The sequence below is a fragment of the Protomyctophum bolini genome (genome assembly GCF_963924005.1).
Source record: "Protomyctophum bolini genome assembly, chromosome: 11".
NCBI lineage: Eukaryota > Metazoa > Chordata > Actinopteri > Myctophiformes > Myctophidae > Protomyctophum > Protomyctophum bolini.
In genome coordinates, this window is record NC_137872.1 from 975,974 (window position 1) to 989,524 (window position 13,551).

At 52.3% G+C, this 13,551-nt stretch overlaps 1 protein-coding gene across 1 annotated transcript in view; it reads left to right on the top strand.

Moving 5' to 3' along the window:
* Window positions 1-5,973: 5,973 nt before the first annotated feature.
* The window catches only part of myo15aa (myosin XVAa), a gene marked incomplete at its 3' end in the record, with an annotated part of 109,883 nt that continues 102,305 nt past the window's right edge, over window positions 5,974-13,551 (top strand). The window contains exons 1-5 of the mRNA XM_080776436.1: window positions 5,974-6,477; window positions 8,324-8,409; window positions 8,610-8,673; window positions 9,580-9,689; window positions 10,988-11,062. Of these exons, the coding sequence (XP_080632562.1) occupies window positions 5,980-6,477; window positions 8,324-8,409; window positions 8,610-8,673; window positions 9,580-9,689; window positions 10,988-11,062 (833 nt within the window). The 5' untranslated portion in view covers window positions 5,974-5,979. The remainder of the gene's footprint in view (window positions 6,478-8,323; window positions 8,410-8,609; window positions 8,674-9,579; window positions 9,690-10,987; window positions 11,063-13,551) is intronic.

A 13,551-nucleotide genomic window follows, 5' to 3' on the forward strand; every position in this document is an offset into this window, starting at 1 on the left:
GCAAGCGATACTAAACAGGAGGATTAAGAAGAGAGGATGTCGCTTCCGTCTGCATTTAGACTCTTCCTAAACTGTCAATTGTCAACACTGGCACCGATACTGACCCGCGTTAGCCCTGTTTGGGCACTGGTCCTTCCTCGTCTGACTTCAGCATGGCCCCGGTCGTCCTGAGACAGCAGCATGCCACCTAAGAAGGGAGCCGCAAAGGAGGCGCCCGCCAAGAAGGGCAAGGAGGCACCGGCCAAGGCAGAGGAGCCCAAGAAGGCGGCCAAGGCCGAGGAGCCCAAGAAGGGAGGAAAGGATGACAAGAAGGGAGCGAAGGGGGGCAAGAAGGAGGAGCCGCCGGCCAAGGGCAAAGGGAAGGATGACGGGAAGAAGGGAAAGAAGCCCGTCGTGGAGGAGGAGTCGGAGGAGTCGGGGCCGGAGTCGGACGTCAGCGAGTCGACGGCGGACAGCGACGACAGCGACGCTCCCAAAGGGAAGGCGGCCAAAGGGAAGGCCGCCCTGAAGGGCGCCTCCAAGGCGGCGGCCATCGCTGTGAAGGGAAAGGGAGTTCCCGCCGAGGCGCCCAAGAAAGCCGCGATGCCGGTTCAACTCAAAGGAGCCACCAAAGCCCTCGGAGGCCTCGTGGCGAAACCGTCCCCGTTCGCTATGCCTAAAATGCTGCCAACTAAACCCAAGAGAAACCTCAAAAGCACCTCCCGTCTCTTCTTGCTCGGCGGCGGATCCAAGGCGAAGAAAGACGGCGCCAAACCGAGCCTGGGCGGCAAGTTGTTTGGCGGGTTGGGCAAATCCAGTGCCCCTACAGCAGCGGCCATGTCTGGCATCGGCTCGTCCAAATTCTCCATGTTTGGTAAGAAAGATGACAAAGTGGACAAAAAGCCAGACCTGGCAGGTAAAAAAACGCTTGGCAAGCTTATCGCGGACGACCCGACCTTCAAGGGCAAAAGCTCGATATTGGGGAAGATTGCCGGGGCTGCTAATTGGCTGACGGGGAAGTTCTTGACCTCGAGGGGCCACGGACGTATCGGGGGACGAGTAGGAAAGCGGGGCAAGAAACTGTCCTTCCGTAACGGTGCTAACGACTATTACAACGACGGCTATGAGTATGGCGATTACGACTATGAATACGGCTACGATGATGAATACGGCTATGAGGATGAGTACTATGACCCGCCGCGGCTCAGTACGCTTAGGGGCGTCTATAGACACCCCTACGATCACTTTGAGCCGTACGTAGACGCAATGCGTTACGACGACGAAGACGAATGGGAGGACGAGGACGGTTACTACGACGAGGACGGCAACTTTTACTACTACGACGACGACGTTTACTACGACGAAGAGGCCGATTTCTACGGTGACCCTTATGGGTATTACGGCGATGAGTATGGCGAATATTATGACGACGGGCTTGAGTATTTCTACGGTGACGATGGAATGATGTACGCAGTGGAGGCGGCAGATCCGTACGGTTACTACGGTAATAACACGGACGCCATGTTCTATGATCTGTACGACCCCAACATGTATGGCGATCACTACGAACATCAGATGGAATATAACTATGGGATGCCAGACCCGTATAACAGCGGGTATGTTGTCGGCTATGAGGCTGAGCCGATGCATGTTGGATACGCAGACCCTAACGCTATGTATAACCCCTACCAGCAGCAGCAGCCTCTCCCGGAGGCTGGTTTCGTTCCTGACTCGGGGCTGATGTATGGACAGGAGCAGCTGTATTACCCCGTGCAAGACCCTTACTCTGCCGAGCCTTTCAGAGTCCCCAGACCCCAAGTACGGATGTTCGGCAAAGACAGGCTGGATGTGAGTTACCTTCCTCCACCCCCTTCTCATTATTCTCGTCCCCCCTCCCCTCCCTACCTCCCCGGCCCCTCCCAGCTGGCCTACAACGACATGGACGCCTGGTCTGAGATCCAGTATGAAGCGCCCATCTCCTATCAGCAGTTCGCCCCAGCCTCATGCCAGCCGCAGAGCCCGCTTCTGCCGAGACACTCTCCTCCCATGATGATGATGCAGCAGCAGCAGCAACCTCAGTCGCCTTATCCCACTCACCCTCCCCTGGTCGCCTCTCCCAGTCAGATCACCCTCAGCCACAACCTTGCTCAGCCCGCCTACCCCATGCAGAACCCCTACCTCCCCCAAGACCCTCAGTTCGCGATGGGGAAAATGCCACCGATGGCGGCACCAATGCACTCCCAGATGCCCCCACAAATGTACTCCCAGATGCCCCCACAAATGCACTCCCCCATGTCTCCAATGATGCACTCCCCCATGCCTCCAATGATGCACTCCCCCATGCCCCCAATGATGCACTCCCCCATGCATTCGCCGATGGCCTCGCCGATGCCAGCGAGGCGAATGAGCCCCTACCATTCCCCACAGCTGTCTATGCGCCCCGGGTCCCCGCCTAGGGGAATGGCCCCTCACCTTCCTCCACATAGGATGGACTTTCAGGCTGAAATCCCACCGAACCCCTACAAAACCCCTCGCTTATCCCGGAGAGGGCTCGCCTCACGCCCGGGTTCAATGGCGAGCCGCCCCAGGCCTCCCACGCGACTGGGAAGGAGGAGCCCTCCGCCTTCCCCGCCGCAGCCTCCCGGAAGAGGAATGTCGACGAGACGTCAACCGTCTCTCTCCAGGGGACGGAGAGGCGTCGGGTCACAGAGGGCCCCGTCCGCCGCACGCCCGCGGTCCCCGCTGCCCAGCCCCCCGGCCTCTCCTCGGGCGTCACGGAGACGGCGAGAGGGTCCGCCCACGTCCCCGAGATCGTCCCCTCCGGATCCAGTGCCCCCCCCATCTTCCAGACGTAGGTTCGGAAGACACTCGTCCATAATGACATATACGTCCTCGCGTGCGTCCCCTTCTCACAGACGCACCCCGTCGACGGCCAGCAGAGCCCAGTCACCCGCGCACGCTTTCCGTCCAATGTCTCCCCACCGTCCCACCTCTCCTGGTCCGTTCTCTAGCCGCCCGCTCCCCACGCGCACCTCCACGCGTAGTAGGCTCAGAGGAGGCAGGGGCCACGTCCCCATGGGGACAGTCAGGCCGTCCCCACAGAGACGCAGCAGACATGGTCACCCGCCGGTCACCCAGAACGTCGCCCCCTTCAGGTCCTCCGTCCACAGTGTCCACGGGCCGCCGCCGGGCCAGATGAGGTCTGCGGCGGGAACCCCTATGTTAGCCAGGACAGGTTCTCGGCCAGTGGGTTTCAGGGAGCCAAATCGTTTTGGGACCCCCCAAGGAGGGTTCCACAGGCCCGTAGGAAGGGGGCAGCCGCGTATGGCGACTCAGCCCCCTTTCAGGTCGACTGTCCCAATACCTCCCATGCCTCACCAACATGCGTCGCCTATATTCTCTCGTGGAACTTCACCCATGCATCCTCTTACTCACCCAGCCTCCCCTATGGGTTCCCCTATGCTTCCCAGGGCCATGGCTCAGTCCCCAATGTTTGTACACACTATGTCCCCCGGTAACTTACAGCCTACTCAGGTTTTCAGTCAACACAGCGCAATGATGGGTCCAGGTCAAATGCTGACGAATGGTACGTTAGAGATGTCTCAGGATACATGTGGTTCCTTTCCTCCTCAGTACCCCATGTTTCCTTCCCCGTCTCCTATGCAGAGGAGCCTCTCCCCTGTGCCCGGTGGACAGATGAACCAGCCAATGGGTATGGGCTACGGTCCTGGGCCTGGTGGACAGATGAACCAGCCAATGGGTATGGGCTACGGTCCTGGGCCTGGTGGACAGATGAGCCAGCCAATGGGTATGGGCTACGGTCCTGGGCCCGGTGGACAGGCAATGATGTCACCCGGGGGACAGATGAACCAGCCTATCGGTATGGGCTACGGTTCTGGGCCTGCAGGTGGACCGGCGATGATGTCACCCAGTGAACAGATGAACCAGGGTATGGGCGGCTACAGTCCCATGCAGAACCCCCCCGGCCCACAAAGTGCCTCCTATGGCTCTCCCCTGCAGCGCAACGCCAACCTGTACACGCCTGTCCTCGCGCCTGACGATAACATGTCAGCCTCCCCACACCTCTCTGCTTCCATGCTCTCCTCCCAGCTCCGCAATGCCTCCTTCGCCTCGCCCTTCCAGCAGCCCTCCTCCTCCCCTGGTGCCCCCGCCATGCCGTCTTCCCCACAGTTCTCTCCTTCCATGCTCTCCTCCCAGCTCCGTAACGCCTCCTTCGCCTCCTCGCCCTTCCAGCAGCCCTCCTCCTCCCCTGGTGACCCCGCCATGCCGGCTTCTCCACAACTCAACCTCTCCTCCTCCATGATCAACCCCCAGCTCCGAGATGCCCGATTCTCCTCTCCCTTTCAGATGCGCCCCTCCACCCCTGAACCTGCTATGCCGTCTTCTCCATATCTCTCTTCTTCCATGATCAACCCCCAGCTCCGCGACGCCCGATTCACCTCCCCTTTTCAGATGGGCCCCTCCACTCCTGAACCTGCTATGCCGTCTTCTCCATATCTCTCTTCTTCCATGATCAACCCCCAGCTCCGCAATGCACGCTTCTCCTCTCCCTTTCAGATGGGCCCCTCCACTCCTGAACCCGCTATGCCGTCTTCGCCATACCTCTCTTCTTCCATGATCAACCCCCAGCTCCGCAATGCACGCTTCTCCTCTCCCTTTCAGATGGGCCCGTCCACTCCTGAACCTGCTATGCCATCTTCTCCATACCTCTCCTCTTCCATGATCAACCCCCAGCTCCGCAATGCACGCTTCTCCTCTCCCTTTCAGATGGGCCCGTCCACTCCTGAACCTACATCTCCCTATCTGTCTTCTTCCATGATCAACCCCCAGCTTCGCAATGCACGCTTCTCCACCCCTTTTCATCTGGGCCCTCCTCCACCCACTTCTCCACACCTCTCCTCTTCCATGATCAACCCCCAGCTCCGTAATGCTCGCTTCTCCACCCCCTTTCATCTGGGCCCTCCTCCACCCACCTCTCCACACCTCTCCTCTTCCATGATCAACCCCCAGCTCCGTAACGCTCGATTTTCCACCCCCTTTCATCTGGGCCCTCCTCCACCCACCTCTCCACACCTCTCCTCCTCCTTGATCAACCCCCAGCTCCGTAACGCTCGCTTCTCCACCCCTTTTAAAGTGGGTCCTGCCGATCCCACTTCTCCACAACTCTCCTCTTCCTTAATCAACTCCCAGTTCCGCAACGCCAAATTTTCCACCCCCTTTAAGGTGGGCCCTCCTGAGCCCATCACCCCGAACCTCTCCGGTGCACTGATGAGTGGCCACTTGAAGACTAAAATGTTAAGGCTTCCAGACGGAACCTTGATGATGCCTGAGGCTGAGCCTCAGGCTGTAGCCGGGGGTGCTGGAGGGATCAAGTCTGGCGCGACTATGTTATCCGGCGCTCTACTGAAGCCTGGCATAAAACAAAACTATCGTTTGCCTGATGGCGCCCTGATGTCCAGGCAAGAGGCCGCTGCTCCCATGCTCGGCAAATCCATGGCTGGTGGCCTCCGTGGGGCGAAGTTACGCCTCCCTGACGGAGGTTTCAGGTTTGGTCCGGAAGAACCACAGGGCATGAACCTCTCCAACGCTTTGTCCAAGAACATGGCCCTCCGTGGGGCCAATTACCGTCTTCCTGATGGCGGTTTCAGGGTTGGCGTTGAGGAGCCACAGGGCATGAACCTCTCCAACGCTTTGTCCAAGAACATGGCCCTCCGTGGGGCCAATTACCGTCTTCCTGATGGCGGTTTCAGGGTTGGTCCAGAAGAACCTCAGGGCATGAACCTCTCCAACGCTTTGTCCAAGAACATGGCCCTCCGTGGGGCCAATTACCGCCTCCCTGATGGCGGTTTCAGAGTTGGTCCAGAAGAACCTCAGGGCATGAACCTCTCCAACGCTTTGTCCAAAAACATGGCCCTCCGTGGGGCCAATTACCGTCTTCCTGATGGTGGTTTCAGAGTCGGGGTTGAGGAACCACAGGGCATGAATCTCTCCAACGCTTTGTCCAGGAACCCCAACCTCCGTTCAGCTACGTACCGTCTGCCGGATGGAACTCTGGTCCAGAGGCCACAGCCTGCTGGACGTGGCTTCGACCTCTCCAATGCCATGTCCAAGAACCCCAACCTCCGCGGGGCCAACTACCGGCCCGGCCTCTTCACACGGCCCGGCGCCGAGCCCGAGCCCCTGGACCCCCGGGACCTCTCCAATGCCATGTTTAATCCCAACATCAGGGGGGCCTCGTACCGCCTGCCGTCATACGCGATAGTGATGCCCCAGGTTCAGGGCTCCGAACCGGGGCAGCACTGGGCCCATGGCACTGATGAATTTGCGATGATGCAAGACATGGAGATGTGGACGCCGGAGATGTGGGCTATGTATGAGGAGGGGATGCTGATGTACCCCGATGGAGTCGAGGGGGAACGATCTGGGCAGTGGATTCTCAACAGAGATGGAGAGCCACAGGGGAACTGGTATGACAAGGTAAGGTATGCTAAAGAATAATCTTGACCCCTCAATTCTCGCAAACTTCAGGCCCATTTCTCAACTACCGTTTCTATCAAAAGATCTGGAAAAAATAGTATACAATCAATTACAGTCCTTTCTTACCCTACATAACATCCACGAGACATTTCAATCCGGTTTCAATCTAGGCCACAGCACTGAAACGGCTCTACTTGAGGTCTTTAATGACCTGATTTTAATCTCGGACTCTGGGCAACCTGCGGTCCTGGTACTCCTCGACCTATCGGCGGCTTTCGACACGGTGGATCATAGGATCCTCCTGTCAAGGCTTGAGCACCATGTCGGAGTCAGGGGTATCGCGCTAGCATGGTTCAAATCGTACCTAGAAAATAGGAGCTTCTCTGTCCAACTAGGCCAATTCTCCTCCCCCCCCAGCCCCTCTCAGCTGCTGGGGGGTGTGCAGACATGAGTCACCACACTGGACTCGGTTTTAAATCCTTGTCCTTCATTAGAGTTACTTAGCTCTGCTCTCAGTTCTGATTGGTCGATATTCACCCGTAACGTGCACAGGCGTGTGGGGGCCCGGTCATCGCTGCTATTTGAAAGGTATTAAAACCACTTGGCTACAGCATTTTGAGGATTACACAAGACAGTCCAGGGACTTATTTACATCATTTAACTTACTAGCCCTTACCCGTTGTGAGATATTTGCCCCCCTCTTGTGGCCGTGCCCATCGTGTGGTGATGTAAAAACAATATTTGTACAGTAAATATGACAGTTGCGTCTGTAAAAAGTAGCCTAGCCGGTTTCTGGGAGCGTGCAGGTTTTTTTTGGCATGGAGAGATGTGTGCTAATAGTGTGGCTCGGTCGGAGATAGACCACAGACGGATAAACGGGGGTAAACGTTCACTAATAAATTGATTATTAATCATTAATGTGTCAAATGGGAAAAAGGGCTCCGTTACGCCCTCCATATAATTATGGTCCATGCCTGTGTGAAAAGTGGGAGTGATTCGTGCAGTTGAGATAACGCGCTGTCAGTGACATTCAGACAGACAGACATTCGCTGAATTATAGTATGATTAACAGTTACAATATATATAAGTGCTCCCTTATCTATCCTAGACACTATAGGGGAAGCTTTAATACACATGCCTGGTAAATGGTATATGGGGGAAGGGAGTTATCGAAGACAAAAACGTATGTATAAAAAAGGAGGACATCTTGCTAGTATAATTTTCTAAGTTTCAAAACTGAGAGGGAGATCCATATTTCGAGTGCGTGTGTGTGTGCGTGTGTGTGTGTGTGTGTGCGTGCGTGCGTGCGTTTGTTTCAAACTGTTCTAGAATAGATTGCCTGGTCTCCGCTGGCCATGATTCACATTGGCCTTGATTCTTCAGCAGCCGAGTACACTTCAAACTTCAAACTGTATTCTATGCTTTCACATTGCATCGATCCTTACCCGAGGCCACTTCAATTGGTCTCCATGTGGTCCCGGGAAGTTCCCGCTCCGGGGAACGGTACGCAGCATTCACACTACATCTGCCATGTGGTTCCGAGTGCGCACCCGGGACCATAGTGTGAATCTGCCCTCAAATGACTTATAGTTTGGACCCAAATGGACCCTTACAGGTCTGTATGTCCGTGAGTGTAGATTAAGGTCTCAGAGATAAAGATCGTAACAGATGGGGTTCCATGGCCTAATGCATGAAAAATGTTGAGAATCACTGCATGATAGTTAACATTATTTTCCTCAACCGTGCGCGCGCGTGTGTGTTTGTTTGTGTGTGTGTGTGTGTGTGTGTGCGTGTGTGTGTGTGTGTGTGCACATGCGTGCGTGTGCGCCTTTACTGTGTTTTCTAGATGTATGCGATCAGAAGCCTGCCGTGTATGGCTTATCGAGACGATCAGAGAGAGGAAGATGGAGTGGAAGACATGACACAGCTTCGGTGAGGATAGCAGAGACAGCATGCCACTCACATCAATCAATCAATCAATCAATTGACACACACACACACACCTCTGTCTTACTTTCTGCAGTATAAATTTAAACACCACACTTAAAAGTGTGTGTGTGTGTGTGTGTGTGTGTGTGTGTGTGTGTGTGTGTGTGTGTGTGTGTGTGTGTGTGCGTGTGTGTTGCGTTCAGAGAGCTGCATGAAGAGGCCGTGCTACAGAACCTCCAGAGAAGGTTTGAGAGGGAGCTGATCTATGTAAGTACATCTAGATCTATGTAGTCTGATCTATGTAGTCTGATCTATGTAAGTACATCTAGATCTATGTGAGTCTGTGAAGAGTCCACTCTGCATCTCATAATGACACTCTGCTCACACCACTCGCATCCCACAATGATTAAATAAATTGTTTTGCTCAGGTCAATGCATGCATTCAGGACAATACTGTACATACAGGACAATAAATAATTATACAAATACAATAAAACACCCAGCAAAGTACTAGTAAAATAATAATATTTTGTTAAAGTTATTTAAAAGAATGACACCACCGCTCGCATCCATAGAGTAATAAAAGGATAGAGACCGGACCGGAGCTCTAGCCCCGCCCCCCAGCTATTCATTTCAATAGAAGTTGCTCAGTGGCGTTTTGAAGCACCCAGAAGACTGCCGGAAGTACAACTATAACTCAATGGCTCGAGCGAGCGGAAGTTTAGCCTAGCTTAGTTTAGCCTAGCCCCGGACCTCAAATTTGGAGTCCGGGGCTGACGCACCTGATGTCATGAACCTCCATGAAAGTGCTGCAGTTCCACATTCTGCCAGTAGGGTTAGTGGCAGCTTCAACGTTGGGTACTGGGTAGCCTTACTGGGGGCGTGGTCGCATATCATAATGTGTTAGGGACAAGATGACGTACATTTTCCATTTCCACAATTTTTGTCAAAACATTAAACCTGTATATAGGAGGGGCTACAACACAGCCATGCAAAATAACACTATGAGGTGTCGAACGCTTGCCCAGCATAGCAACTATCTGCATTGGCATTATTTGGACAATCGCTTTTTGGGCTGCAGGGGTTTATTAGCAAAGGGTTAATTGAACTGAGAGCATTTCAAATGTTCTTTTTGCCTCTCTCTCTCTCTCTCTCTCTCTCTCTCTCTCTCAGACCTACATCGGTAGTATTCTGATGTCGGTGAACCCCTATAAGATGTACAACCTCTACGGGGATGACATGGTCCAGAAGTACAAGGGTCACGCTCTGGGAGAGAACCCCCCGTAAGACACCCTCCCTCTGTCTCTCTCATCGCTTTATCCCATCCCACTACCACAGTGCTTTTCAACCCTTTTCATACCAACGATGGTATTTGAGCCACGGACCACCATTTAATGACATTTAAGGCCTATTCATAGTCTGGATTTCCGGTGGTGAGGTGACCACCGCTCCGGTGGTGAGGTGACCACCGCTCCGGTGGTGAGGTGACCACCGCTCCGGTGGTGAGGTGACCACCGCTCCGGTGGTGAGGTGACCACCGCTCCGGTGGTGAGGTGACCACCGCTCCGGTGGTGAGGTGACCACCGCTCCGGTGGTGAGGTGACCACCGGAGCTGAAATAACGTTGAGCGGTGGTGAGTCAAAACGGAGAGAAGGGCTGGAGCTGTGGCGGTGGTTTGCTCTTCACCGCGGCTCAGTGACGTCATGTTGTTGTTCGGTGGTCACCTAACCACCGGAAATCCAGACTATGTATGAGCCTTTAGTCTCAGACTCAGACCCAAAACTAAAGAATATTTTGTTGTTGAATTTTTCTTTCCAAATTGATGTTGGTATAGCCTACGAGGGACAACACATATCAATTCTCCTACATTCTCTAATCGTGTAGACTTCTTGTAAATTAAGTTATGCAAATGTTTAACAGTAAATTAACACATGAGAGTGTAAAATGAAACCAAATGGACCCGTCTCTCACTCCCTGCATATGGGATATGTCCATGTTTCAGATCGAATTCCCCGTGCTGCGGAGCGGACACAGGATACATAATGTGGCATATTATTCTGTGCCATATGATCTCCTCACATCAGGACCATGGCCAGCCGGGGCGCCTGATGGAGGGGAAAGGAACTGGTTGGAATAACGTGTTCCTTCCACGCGCTACGTCCAACCAGGGAAACTCCCCCCTGTCAGGTGTAAAGGAGCAACTTGGACACTCAGGCATGAAGGAAGCATGAGTTCAAGTCCGTTGGTCTCCCCTTGTCCCCCATATATGGGGACTAGGTTGGTCTCCCCTTGTCCCCCATATATGGGGACTAGGTTGGTGGAGGGTGTGTAGAGCCCAGGATCACATTAGATGTTTGACACAGGGGTGAAAAATGGGTTACAAAATCGTGGGATAAAAAAAAAAAATATTAAAAAAAAAAAGGATCATGGTTTTCACAGTTGGTTTAAAACGGTCAAAGTGTCCTGTTCTCTGCCCTCCGTTAGTCTTAACACCAATCTGGGAACCCTTCTGCAAATCAAAGGGGAAACAGTGAGTCAACAGTCTGTCTCTAACACTTAGCTCTTTCTCCTCTCTCTCCAGACATCTGTTTGCCATAGCAAACGCCTCCTATTCCAAAATGATGGATGCCAAACACAACCAAGTTATAATAATAAGGTAAGAAAAATTATATTTACTTCTTATTTATCTCTTTGCCCACGTGTCTGTCTGTCTGTCTGTCTGTCTGTCTGTCTGTCTGACAGATGTCTGTCTGTCTGTCTGTCTGTCACTCACTCACTCACTGACAGTACGATGCATCGTGCTCATTACATGCCTGCCGTGTCAGTGAGCTCTCCGTCTCCTGGTGGAATAGTGTTTGTAAATTCATGAGTGTCTGTCTGTGGACGACTTGACTTAACCCATGGCAGCAGGTTCTGTCTGTCACACTCCTCTCCTCTCCACGTCAAAATCGATGTCCTTAAGGAGCGCACACACACCTACAGCACACACACACACACACACACACACACACACACACACACACACACACACACACAGTCTTCACACACCCACACACACTAAAAACAGAACCTGTTCACATGTGAGTCTAGTACTCCCTTACAGCTACTTGGGCATGCTGTGCAGAAATCTTTGAACACACACACACACACACACACACACACACACACACACACGCGCGCAACAAACACGCACACGCATGCACACCTGCATCACTAAACCTGTGTTCTGAAGGAGACACCTGTAAGGAAAGCCCAGCCATGTCTGAGCCAGGAGGAGATCATGTCACATTAATGCGTTTGGGCATGCATCCGCATGCGTGCGTGCGTTTGTGTGTGTGCACGAGTGTGTGTGCGCATAGGTGCGTGTGTGTGTGTGTGTGTGTGTCACAGTGAGCGTCTGAGATATCTTTGTGCGATTGTGCTTCAAATTCTTTGTGAGATTATGTGTGATGCGAGGCGTGCGGCCTCATACCGTATGTGAACTACAGTACAGTGTGTTTGGGTGTGAATGCACCTCTGTGTGTCCTACAGTATGTTTGGGTGTGAATGCACCTCTGTGTGTCCTACAGTATGTTTGGGTGTGAATGCACCTCTGTGTGTCCTACAGTAGGTTTGGGTGTGAATGCACCTCTGTGTGTCCTACAGTATGTCTGGGTGTGAATGCACCTCTGTGTGTCCTACAGTATGTCTGGGTGTGAATGCACCTCTGTGTGTCCTACAGTATGTCTGGGTGTGAATGCACCTCTGTGTGTCCTACAGTATGTTTGGGTGTGAATGCACCTCTGTGTGTCCTACAGTATGTCTGGGTGTGAATGCACCTCTGTGTGTCCTACAGTATGTTTGGGTGTGAATGCACCTCTGTGTGTCCTACAGTATGTCTGGGTGTGAATGCACCTCTGTGTGTCCTACAGTTAACTGAGGCCTATCAATTAATGGCCCGTTTTTGGCCAAACAGACGAGGGGCTGAAACCCTACGCTGGAATGCGTGTAGGGTGTCAATATCCTAACCAACAGTCACACACACACACACACACAGTCGCACACGTACACACATGCACAGAGAAACGCACGTGCACTGCAGACGCATGCCCCTCTCTTATAACTAACTGGGATAATGGTGGTATTTAGAGTTGGCAGTGTGACCCCTTTTCCACCGGTGGTCACTTGAGTCAATTAGATTAAACCAATGACTTCACAGGCAGTCAGTGAGAGGGATCGCATACTGTACTCACTGTACTGTATCACGTTAGCTGATTAACAGAAACTCTGTAATGGCGCTTAAAGCCCACACCTTGACTTTAAGCGCTTTAGCCTTAATAGTGCAACAGCAAAGGCCGGTGAGGTAAAGTAAAAGGTATTCGGTTACTCAATAAACCACACTGTGACAACTGAACTGTTACTCAATACAAACTGAACTGAGTGCACTCACTGTGGGAATGAAAAAAAAAAAAACTCTAGTAAACCAGTAAACCATGCAGTACTTTTTTTTTGGACAATTCCTTGTCAAACAAATAAATTTTCTTTTCACATTTATTTTTCACATGCTCCATGTCACTGTTATCAGCTGACATGGAGCAGACAAAATATATGGGAGGTAGGGTTTGTTAGGCTTTGTTTATAGAGAGTCGCAGTCCCGCCCCCTCGAGAGACCCGGAAAAGAAATCGCCGTTCATTTTCCTCATAGACTTTTCAGAAAGTATTTATTTAAAGACGGTTATACGCCGCGGACAAAGACAACTCTCGTCGTGACAAATCATGACAATAAACACAATGTTTTGGGCCAAACAAATAATTAGAAAGTAGAAAAAACGGCAGGTTACAACACTTTTTTTGTTGTTTTTCTTCTTATAAATTATTTGATCGGCCCAAAACATTGTGTTCATTGTCATGATTTGTCACGATCCGAGTTGGCTTTGTCCGCGGCGTAACCGTCTTTAAATAAATACTTTAAGAAAAGCCTATGGAGAAAATGGATGGAGAACCATTTCCTGGGCCACTCGTCGTTCTGAAAGGGGGCGGGACTGCGACGCTCTATTGATGTTTATACTTTATAGGTGTTCCACTATACCATTTAATATAGCCTGCCCTACATCTGATATTTATTTAAAGAAATAGAAGACTATTGAAAATCCTCACTTGTAACGA